Genomic DNA, 12,035 nt, shown 5'->3' on the forward strand with positions numbered 1-12,035 from the left:
TCAGCAAAACTCATGTTACATTTTCCTCGGACTTTTGCACTGGAAAAATGTCTTTCAATGGAGATACTTTTGAGGAAATTCAGGGCTATTCTCTTTCTGAAGTTAGGTCTAGATGCATCCAGAATCATGTCAATATTTGCAACGGGGCTCACACAGGAAGGTTTGAAAGCTGTTGACCTAAATGCAAGGGTAACCAGAGAGATTTCAACTGCCAATCAGTCTGTACTGTGCAGCAATTAGTAATTGTCATCTTGGGGAAAAGGAATTTACTTGAACAATCTGATTACACCTTTCTTGCGGTTTTGTATAGCTCAAGCAGCAAGTGGAACAAGAGATGTTCAAGAGTTACGGGATGTGTCCCATTTAAATATTTTATAAAAACTGAACATCAAATTAGCCCATCATTGCTGTTGAGATATCACAGCATCATAAGGCACAGAAAGGTATCATCTGGATCATCATGCCTTATCTTTGAAAGAGCTACCCAATTTGTCCCATTCCCTTGCTCTTTCCCCAAAGCCCTGCAAAATTTTCTCCTTCAATTATTTGTCCAATTCCCTTTTGAAAGTTACAATTGAATCTTCTTCCACCACCCTTTTAGATAGTGCATTCCAGGCCACAACTTGCTGTGTAAAAAAAATTAATTCCCCTATCGCTTCTTTTGCCAATTATTTTAAATATGTGTTTAGTTAGCAACTCACCTAGTAGTGGAAAGAGCTTCTCCTTCTGCTGTGCTCTGTATGATGTCTATGACTACATCAACTTATAGTGCCTTTAACGTAATGAAATGTCCCAAAGTGCTCTACAGGAGCATTATAAAACAAAGCATGACATTGAACCACCTCGGGGTCAAATGTGACACCAAGGATGCAAATGGACTGGCTTACTCTCCTACAAACATATGAATTAGGAGCAGAAATATTTGGCCCCCTTGCCATGATAAGATCATACCTGATCTGATTGTAGTCTCAACTTCACTTTTCTGTCTACCCCCTATACCTTAGATTCTTGAGTGATAAAGGAGTCAATCGATTCGAACATATGACTTTGGAGCAGGAGTGCACTGTTGCTAGGGAGAAGGTTAAAGTTGGTAGCTAGGGAACGGACTTTTGAGTGATGACCGAAGCCTAACTTCAGAAAGAGAATAGCTCTGAATTTCCTCAAGTCTTCCCAATATGCAATTGGAGGGCATTTCTGCTCACCCAGTACTGGATGTTGGATAAGCTAATAATTTAGTGGAGCACTTGGGTGAGGTGCTGGTGTCATCAGCGCATGTGTGAAAACTAACACTGTGCCTTTGGATGATGTCACCATGGGGCAGCAAGTAGGTGAGAAATAGAAGTGGGTCAAGGATAGATCCTTGGGGGATACCAGAAGCAACAGTGCAAGAGCGGGAAGAGAAGTCATTGCAAGTGGTTCTTTGGCTGTGATTAGATAGACAAGAATGGATGAGAATTGGACTGGGAATAATAGTTTTAAACTGGGGAAAGGCTAATTTTACTGAGATGAGATATGATTTGGCCCAAGTGGATGAGGATCAGCTACTTGCAGATAAAACTGTCAGAGCAGGGGGAGGCATTCAAGGAGGAAATAGTGAGAGTACAGGGCAAATATGTTCCTGTAAAGAAAAAGATGAGGGACCAAGTCCAGAGAACAACGGATGTCAAGGGGCATAAAGGTTAGGATTAGGAAAAGAAATGCTTATGGCAGATACCGAGGGCTCACTATGGCAGAGTCCAGAGGAGCATAAAAAGTGCAGGGGGTATCTTAAAATGGACATTGGGAAAACTAAGGGAGAGCATGAGAAAGCATTGGTGGGAAAGGAAAACCCAAAAGGGTTTTTTAAATATATGAAGAGCAAGAGAATAACTAGGGAAAGAGTAGGGCCAATTAGGGACCATAGTGGTAATTGGTATGTGGACCCGGAAGATATAGGTACAGTCTGCAATGAATGCTTTGCGTCGGTCTTCACAATGGAAAAGGATGACGCAGGTATAGACATCAGGGTGGAGGACCGTGAGATATTAGAGGAAATTAACATAGAGAGAGAGGAGGTACTGGTGAGTTTAGCGGCCTTAAAAGCGGATAAATCCACAGGCCCAGATGCGATGTATGCCAGGCTTTTGAGGGAGGCAAGGGAAGAGATATCAGGGGCCCTGGCAGTAATTTTCAAATCCTCTCTGGTCACAGGTGAGGTGCCAGAGGGCTGGAGGATTGCTAATGTTGTCCTATTATTAAAAAAAGGAGGGAGGGATAGACCAGGAAATTACAAGCCAGTCAGTCTAACCTCGGTGGTGGGGAAGTTACCAGAAAGAATCCTGAGGGATAGGATATATCTGCACTTGGAGAGACACGGATTAATCATGGATAGTCAGAATGCATTTGTTAAGGTAAGATTGTGTTTGACAAATTTGATCAAATTTTTTGAGGAGGTAACTAGGAGTGTTGATGACAGTACTGCATTTGATTTCACCTACGTGGACTTTAGCCAGGGTTTTGATAAGGTTCCTCATGGCAGTATGGTCAGGAAAGTAAGAACCCATGGGATCCAGGGCAGAGTGGCATGTTTGATCCAAAATTGGCTGACAGGCAGGAAGGAGAGGGTGATGGTAGAGGGATGTTTCTATGACTGGAGGTCTGTTTCCAGTGGGGTTCCACAGGGCTCAGTGCTGGGTTCGTTGCTGTTTGTGGTGTACATAAATGATTTGCACTTAAATATAGGGGTATCATCAAGAAGTTCGCAGATGACACGAAGATTGGTAGGGTGGTAGTGAGGAGGATAGCTGTAACTGCAGGAAGATATCAATGGACTGGTCAGGTGGGCAGAGCAGTGGAAAATGGAATTCAACCCGGAAAAGTGTGAGGTAATGCACTTGGGGAGGGCTGACAAGGCAAGGGATGCCTATGAATGGTAGGGCCCTGGCAAGCACTGAAGATCAGAAGGACCTTGGTGTGCATATCCCTGAAGTTGGCAAGATAGGTAAATGGGTGGTTAAAAAGGCATATGGGATACTTGCCTTTATTAGCTGAGGCATAAAATACAAAAGCAGGGAGGTTATGCTGGAACTGTGTAAAACACTGGTTAGGCCACAACTGGAATAGTGTGTGCAGTTCTGGTCACCACATTAAAGGAAGGATGTGATAGCACTGGAGAGGGTGCAGAGGAGATTTACCAGGATGCTGCCTTGGCTGGAGAGTCTGAGCTATGAGGAAAGATTGGACGGGGTCAATAGCCAGGGGGCATAGATTTAAGGTAAGAGGTAAAAGGCTAAGAGGGGAGTTGAGGAGATATTTTTTCCACCCTGAGGGTGATGGGAGCCTGGAACTCACTGCCTGAAAGGGTGGTTGAATCAGAAACTCTTGTAACATTTAAGAAGTATTTAGATATTCACTTGAGTTGCCATATCCTCCAGGGCAATGAGCCAAGCGCTGGAAAATGGGATTAGTGTAGTCAGATCTTTGTAGGCTGGTGTGGACATGATGGGCTAAATGGCCTCCTTCCGTGTTGTAAACACCTATGAGTCTATGGAACCAAATGAGAGCAGTCCCACCCAGCTGGACAATAGTGGAGAGGTAATGACTTATAAGTAGCTACTAAAATGTCCAATTACCTTGGCTGAATCACACTGCTTTGAGAACTCTGATATCTTGTTGGAGATGACAATGAAGACACTGAGAAAAGAGAATACCATTTGTTACACACTATTTATATATATAAAATCTAAATCAGAAACGGTTTTTGAATTTGTGTAAACAATTTAAATCACATTCTTTTTTGAATAAAGCATGTTCTGTTCTCGTTGCTTCTTGGAACATTTCTGCTAAAAAGGGATTTCTATTTTTATGTCTTCGTTTGTTGAAATCCGAGCACTTACTGTGTCTCTTTCAGTTCAAATTCTTTTGTCAGTCTTTTGTTTTCAAAAATAAAACAATTTTTTTCACTTCTTCCCCCACCCTGCCAAATTCAACATGAAGAACTTTTCATTGTAGACAGAATATTTTTCTCTACAACCACTAATGCTGAGTTTTTCTTTAATGAGCATAGTTACATTTTTTGCACTGTCCATATAACACTGGTCATTACACATTAATATCCTACACTCTGTAATAACATCAGTCAAAAGCATATGGAATCCTTGGCTTTACTATTGGAGAAATAAAGTATCAAAACAAGGAAGTTATCACTAAACCATTATGAAATACTGGTTAGGACTCAGCTGGAATATTGGGTTCAATTCTGAGCACCACACTTTAGGAAGGATGTCAAGTGTAGAAGAAAGTTACCAGAATGATACCAGGGACGAATGACTTCAACTGCGTGCATAGACTGAGGAATCTGGGGCTGTTCTCCATTGAGCAGAGAGGATGAAGAGGAGATTTGATAGAGGCCTTCAAAACCATGAATGGATTTGGTGGAGTAAATAAGGAGAAATTGTTCACAGAGGGAGAAGAGTCAGTAACCAGAGGATACAGATTTAAAGTGATTGGCGAAAGAACCAGGGGGAACAGAAGGAAACTTACTGTGCTCTGGAATGCACTGCCTGTAAGGAAAATGGAAGTAGATTCAATAATATTCAAATCAGAATTGGGTAAATACTTGAAAGGAAAACTTTACATGGCAAGCAAGGAGGAAGCAGGGAAATGGGATTAATTGGATTGTCTTATCAAAGAGCTGGCACAGGCACAATGGGCCAAATGACAACCTCCTGCGTTGTACTGTTCTATCATTCTATTCTATAATTAATATACCTACACTTCATTACTGTCCGCTAAAATACAAGTCCACAACTCAAGTCGTACTACATGACACAAAGTGCACATTTATTATTGAATAGGCTTGCCATTATAATGGGGAAACTAGTCATATTTTGTATAAAACAGCATTAGTTTTCTCACAGGTTGTGCCAGTGAATAACAGCGTGCATGGGTGCTAATCTCCTACTAAAGTTTTCACAGTCAGAACTGACCAGGGAAATGCTGTGAAATAAAAAATATTTTTTTGTTTATTTATTCATGGAATGCGAGTGTCACTGGCTAGGCCAGCATTTATTGCCCATCTCTAATTGCCCTTGAGAAGGTGATGCTGAGCTGCCTTCTTGAACCACTGCAGTCCATGTGGTGTAGGTACACCCACAGTGCTGTTAGGAAGGGAGTTCCAATGTTTTGATTCAGTGGCAGAGAAGGAACAGCGATATATTTCCAAGTCAGGATGGTGTGTGGCTTGGAGGGGAACGTTCAGGTGGTGGTGTTCCCATCTGCCTGCTGCCCTTGCCTTTTAGATGGTGGCGGCTGTGGTTTTGGAAGGTGCTGTCTAAGCAGCCTTGGTGAGTTCCTGTAGTGCACCTTGTAAATGGTAGACACTGCTGCCACTGTTTGTCGATGGAGGAGGGAATGAATGACTTGTGGATGGGGTGCCAATCAAGTGGGCTGCTTTGTCCTGGATGATGTTGAGCTTCTTCAGTGTTGTTAGAGCTGCACTCATCCAGGCAAGTGGAGAGTATTCCACACACTTCTGATTTGTGCCTTGTAGCTGTTGGACATGCTTTGGGGAGTCAGGAGGTGAGTTACTCACCTCAGGATTCCTAGCCTCTGACCTACTCTTGTAGCCAGAGTATTTATATGGCTAAAAGCAAAAAACTGCGGATGCTGGAAATCCAAAACAAAAATAAAAATAACTGGAAAAACTCAGCAGTCATATGGACTCGAAACGTTAACTGTGTTCCTCGCCGCAGATGCTGCCAGACTTGCTGAGTTTTTCCAGGTATTTTTATTTATATGGCTAATCCAGTTCAGTTTCTGGTCAATGGTAACCCTCAGGATGCTGATAGTGGGGAATTCAACGATGGTAATGCCATTGAATGTCAAGGGGCGATGGTTAGATTCTCTCTTGTTGGAGATGGTCATTGCCTGGCACTTGTGTGGCACGAATGTTATTTGCCACTTGTCAACCCAAACCTGGATATTGTCCAGGTCCTGCTGCATTTAGACATGGACTGCTTCAGTATCTGAAGAGTTGCGAATGATGCTAAAGATTGTACAATCATCAGTGAACATCCTTACTTCTGATCTTATGAGGGAAGGAAGGTCATTGATGAAGCAGCTGAAAATGGCTGGGCCAAGGACACTACCTTTAAGAACTCCTGCAGTGATGCCCTGGAACTGAAATGATTCACCTCCGACAACCACAACCATCTTCTTTTGTGCTAGGTATGACTCCAGCACACAAGAATTTTCCCCCTGATTCCCAATGACTCCAGTTTTGCTAGGGCTTCTTGATGCCACACTTGGTCAAATGCTACATGGACAGTCACTCTTGCCTCACCTCTGGAGTTCAGGTCTTTTGTCCATGTTTGAAGCAAGGCTGTAATGAGGTCAGGAGCTGACTGATCCTGGCAGAACTCAAACTGAGTGTGAGTGAGCAGGTTATTTCTAAGCAAGTGCCACTTGATGGCACTGTTGATGACCCCTTCCATTACGGTACTGATGATCGAGAGTACACTAATGGGGTGGTACTTGGCCGGGTTAGATTTATCCTGCTTTTTGTGGACGGGACATACCTGGGCAATTTCCCACATTGTCGGGTACATACCAGTAGCTGTACTGGAACCATTTGGCAAGGGGTGTGGCAAGTCCTAGAGCACAAGTTCTACTGCCGGGATATTGTCAGGCCCCATAAGCTTTGCATTATCCAGTGCCTTCAGCCATTTCTTGATATCACATGGAGTGAACTGAATTGGTTGAAGACTGGCAACTGTGCTGCAGGGGACCCCTGGAGAAGGCCGACATGGATCATCCACTCGGCACTTCTGGTTGAATATGGTTATGTATGCTGATGTGTGCTGGACTCCCTCATGAGGATGGGGTTATTTGTGGAGCGTCGTACTCCAGCGAGTTGTTTAATTGTCCACCACCATTCACAACTGGCTGTGGCAGGACTGCGGAGCTTAGATTGGATCAGTTGTTTATGGAATCGCTTAGCTCTGTCTATTGCATGCCGCTTATGCTGTTTGGCATGTAAGTAGTCCTGAGTTGTAGCTTCACCAGGTTGACACCTCATTTTTAGGTATGCTTGGTTCTGCTCCTGGAATGCCCTCCTGCACACTTCACTGAACCAGGGTTGATCCCCTGGCTTGATGGTAATGGTAGAATGGGGGGTTTGCTGGGCTACGAGGTTACAATTCTGCTGCTGATGATGGCTTACGGTGCCTCATGGATGCCCAGTCTTGAGTTGCTAGATTGGTTTGCAATCTATCCCACTTAGCATGATGGTAGTGCCACACATCACTTCAATGTGAAGATGGGACTTCATCTCCACAAGGTCTCTGCGGTGGTCATTCCTACTGATGCTGTCTTGGACAGATGCATCTGCAACAGGCAGATTGGTGGGGATGAGGTCAAATTTGTTTTTCCCTCTTGATGGTTCCCTCACCACCTGCTGCAGACACGGTCTAGCAGCTATGTCCTTCAGGACTCGGCCAGCTTGGTCAGTAATGGTGCTACCAAGCCATTCTCAGTGATTGACATTGAAGTCCTCCACCCAGAGTACATTCTGCGCCCTTGCCATCCTCAATGCTTCCTCCAAGTGGTGTTCAACATGGAGCAGCACTGATTCATCAGTGGAGGGAGGGCAGTATGTGGTAATCAGCAGGAGGTTTCTTTGCCCATGTTTGACCTGATGCCATGAGATTTCATGGGGTCCAGATTTAATGTTGAAGGCTCCCAGGGCAACTCCCTCTATATCACTGTGCTGCCACCTCTGCGAGGTCTGTCCTGCTAGTGGGCAGGACATAACCAGGGATGGTGATGGCGGTGTCTGGGATTACATTATCTGTAAGGTATGATTCCGTGAGTGTGAATATGTCAGGCTGTTGCTTGACTAGTCTGAGACAGCTCTCCCAATTTTGGAACAAGCCCCCAGATGTTAACGAGGATGACTTCGCAGGGTCGACAGGGCTAAGCTTGCTGCTGTTATTTCTGGTGCCTAAGTCTATACCGAGCGGTTTGTTCGGTTTCATTCCTTATAGACTTCATAGTGGTTTGCTAGGGCATTTAAGAGTGAACCATATTGCTGTGAGTCTGGAGTCACATGTAGGCCAAACCAGATAGAGATGACAGATTTCCTTCCCTAAAGGACATTAGTGCACCAGATGGATTTTTAAGACAATCAACAATGGCTTCATGGTCATTGTTAGACTTTTAATTCCAGATTTTTATTGGATTCAAATTCTATCATCTGCCGTGGTGGGTCCCCAGAGCATTACCCCTGGGTCTCTTGATTACTAGGTCAGTGACAATACCACCACATCTTGCGTCCCCCCAGGGTGACATTATGTGATGTGTGATGATCTCCCAAATAACAGATACTCTATGGAGCCAATTTATAGCAGCTTCTAATACAGAATTCCCAGTTTTGATTTAATTGTAAATCAATTGAGCGTGTAATTGTATTCAGGTGGTGGGCATTAATTGGGGGATTCACTTCTGCTCCTGTATATAGGAGCAGACTGAAACTGTGGTGGTTGGGTTTGGAGGTGCATATTTGTCATGGGTATCTTTATAAATAAAACCTTATAAATGTGTAAGTTTAGGCTCCAGTTCTGTCCTCCACCAGCTGGCTTTCTGGAATAGAACATTTTGCCAGCCCAAAAGTAGACTTGGGTTGAATTCTCACCCAAAATTTCTTTGGCTATTTTGATAGCACATACCAAGTATTCTACACAGAGCGATGTACATTGTGGAAGAAACTATATCAAATACAGACTGATGTAACAGAAACCAGATACAGCTTCCCACAAGATAATATGATGTCAACATGATATCATGATCAAAAAGAAAGGACCTCCAAAGAAGCAGAATAAGTAGAATGAAACATATTTTGCTTACCAGAAGGATTGCAGGTCCTTCATCAAAATGAATATATGAATTGCAAAACATGGAATAATAGAAGCTTACAGCACACAGCAGGAGTTCATTCTGCCCATCTTACCTGTGCTAGCTCTGTGAAGGAACAGTCATGTTTGGTCCCACATCCGTAACCCTGTAAGATTCTAATCCTCAGGTACCTGGCCAGCTCCTTTTTAAAATTATTTATGGAATCAACTTCATCACCTTTTCAGGTGAAACATTCTAGTTCCTGACAACTAAAAGAAAAAAAATTCTCTTCTTCCTCTTAGATCTTTTTCCAATGATTTTGAGACCATGACATCTAGTTACTGATCCACTAGCCAGAGGGAGTGTATTTTCTCTAATTACTTGCATCATCTTGAAGACCTCTGTTAAGTCATCACTTAACCTCCACTACTCTAAGGAAAACAGACCTAATTTTCCCAACCAGTCCTCATAATTGAAGCTTCTCATCCCTGGTAACATCTTGGGAAACTTCCTCTGCACCTGTTCTAAAACCTTTCCATTTTGCCTGAAATGTGAATCTCAAAATCGTTCATAATACTTCAGCATTGGCCTAATCAGGGATTTCTAAAGGTTAGCACCATCTCATCATTTTTATATTCCATTCATCTATTTATAAATATAAGTAACCCATATGCCGTCTTGACCACCTTATCAACTTGCTGGGCCACCTTTAAGTTTTGGTGTATGTGGACACCAAGTACTCATCTACACTTTTCAAAATCATGCCATTATAGTATTCTGTCTTTCTGAATGAATTCTTCTACTGTGCACACTTTACACTTCTCTGCATTGAGATCCATCTGCCATGCTTTTTCCCATTTCAACATCCAGTCTATGTCATCCAGAAGCCCAGAACGATTCTCATCATTATTCACTACTTTGCCAAGTTCTATAACATCTGCAAACTTTATAATGTTGCTATGCTGCTCCCTACACTTGTGTTGCTCAGACAAATTGCAAATAATGGACCCAAAACTGATCCTTGAGCAACACCACAGGGAACCAATTCCCAGTCTAAAAAACATCCATTCATCGTCACCCCTTGCTTCCTGTCACTGAGCCAATTTTGTATCAATCCTGCCATTTTCCCATTAATTCCATGGGCTTCCATCTTCCTGATAAGCCTCCTCTGCGGCTTGTAGAAAGCCTTCTGAAAGTCCATATGTGTGACAAATACTGCACTACCTTGATCTGTTAAATCAAATAACTCAATCATGATTTACTTTTAACAAATCGCATGTTGGCTCTAACATAGAATAAAAACAGAAAATGCTGCAAAAACTCAGCAGGTCTGGCAGCATCTGTCGAGAGAGAAACAGAGTTAACGTTTCGTGTCCATATGACTTCTTCAGAGCTGAAGAGAGGTAGAAATGTGATGGGTTTTATGCTGTTGACAAGGGTGGGGGGAAGGTGAAGCAGATGGAACAAAATAGAAGGTCAGGAATAGGATGGAGGTCACAACAGATAAAATGACTAAGTCATCAACACAAGACAAAGGCATTGCTAATGATAGAGCTAAAGACTAAAGCGGGTGTTAATAGTGCACAAAGGTCAGATAACAGAATGTGTTAATAGCGGAACAAGGATCAGCGCTTTCTGAAAGCAAAGCATGAGAGCAAGATACAGACTGGCACTTACGGTGGGGGTGTGCTGAAGTGGGGGGAGGTGTAAAAAAAATCAAAATGGAAGACGGAGTTAATGATCTGAAGTTATTGAACTCAATGTTAAACCCAGAATCGAAAGTTGAGGTACAGTTTCTCCAGTTTGCTTTGGGCTTCACTCGAACATTGTAGCAGGCGGAGGACAGAAATGGGAACATGACAGCAAGATGGTGAATTGAAATGACAAGCAACAGGAAGGTCAGGGTCATGCTTGCAGACATTGATTACCATGCATTTCCAAATGCAAGTTTATTTTCTCCCTGATAATGGTTTCCAATATCTTGACCCATCATGATGTTGGGCTGACTGGCCTGTAGTTTACAGATTTATCTCCCTCACTTTTCTTGAATAGTGGCCTAACATGAGCAACTCTTCAGTCCTCCTGCACTACTCCAGTATCCAATGAGCAATGAAAGATTATGATCAATACCTTTCATTCTTACCATTGCTTTTTCCAGTAGCCTAGGATTTATTCCATCCAGACCAGATGACTCACCAACTTTCAGTAATATCAGTCCCTTTAGTGTGTCTTCACTATTCATTATCTTATCTATAACTCCTGTTAACCTTCATATCATCCACTTCCTTTGTAAAGACAGTGGCAGAGTGCTCACTTAATACTTTTATCATGTCCTCGGTCTCTACGAAGATTTTCCTTTGGGTCCTTAATAGGCCCAATCTTCTCCCTAGCAAACCGTTCACACTTTATAAAATGTTTTAGGGCTAAGTGTTGCCTGCTAATCTTTTCCGTAATCTCTGCTTCCCACAATAAGTTTTTTTAATTTCCTCCTGTGCTTTCCATAATCTTCCTGGTTATTAACTGAATCTTGTTCCTGACACTTGTCATAAGCCTCCTTTTTCTGTTTTATTTTAGCTTTTATTTCAGGGCCCATTAGCTTTGGATACTCTAAACTTTCCCTTCAAAAGAATATGTCAAGTTTGTATCTGAACTATCTCTTCTTTGAATGTCTTCCATAGCTTTGTTATTGCTTTACTAATCTTTTCCGATCTACCTGTAATAGGTCCTTTCTTAAATTGTTGTAATTAACTCTTCCCCAGGTGAGCATTTCGACCTTTGATATTTTATGGTCTCCTTCCTTAATTAGTCTAAACCTAATTATATTGTGGCCATTCTAAACAAGCTGAGTTCTGACCATAACACACCCCACTTGACCAACTTCATTTCCCAAAACCAAATCCAAAACTTCTGTTTTCCTTGCTGGCCCAGAGACATATTGATTGAGAAAGGTCTGCTGCGCACAGAACAAAATTGTTTCTCCTTAAATGTATGATTTTCCCACTCTATATTAGGGCAATTAAAGTGTTCTAATATTACTACTCAATTTTCATTCTACACCTTAGAAATTTTCTGACAATTTTGGTCATCGATCTCCTTCTTACTGTTTCAAGCTTGATAAAAATCTCCCAAAAATGTAACAGCACCCCCTCTGTTCCTCAACTCAA

The 12,035-nt window shown here is 42.4% G+C and overlaps 1 protein-coding gene across 2 annotated transcripts in view; it reads right to left on the minus strand.

Annotated features, from left to right (window-relative positions):
• Window positions 1-12,035, minus strand: part of mrpl21 (mitochondrial ribosomal protein L21) — a 34,341-nt gene that overhangs the window by 16,116 nt on the left and 6,190 nt on the right. For both annotated transcript variants that reach the window (XM_041197177.1, XM_041197176.1), the window contains exon 2: window positions 3,612-3,672. In XM_041197177.1, the coding sequence (XP_041053111.1) occupies window positions 3,612-3,672 (61 nt within the window). The remainder of the gene's footprint in view (window positions 1-3,611; window positions 3,673-12,035) is intronic.

Source organism: Carcharodon carcharias, chromosome 10 (genome assembly GCF_017639515.1).
Source record: "Carcharodon carcharias isolate sCarCar2 chromosome 10, sCarCar2.pri, whole genome shotgun sequence".
Classification (NCBI taxonomy): Eukaryota; Metazoa; Chordata; class Chondrichthyes; order Lamniformes; family Lamnidae; genus Carcharodon; species Carcharodon carcharias.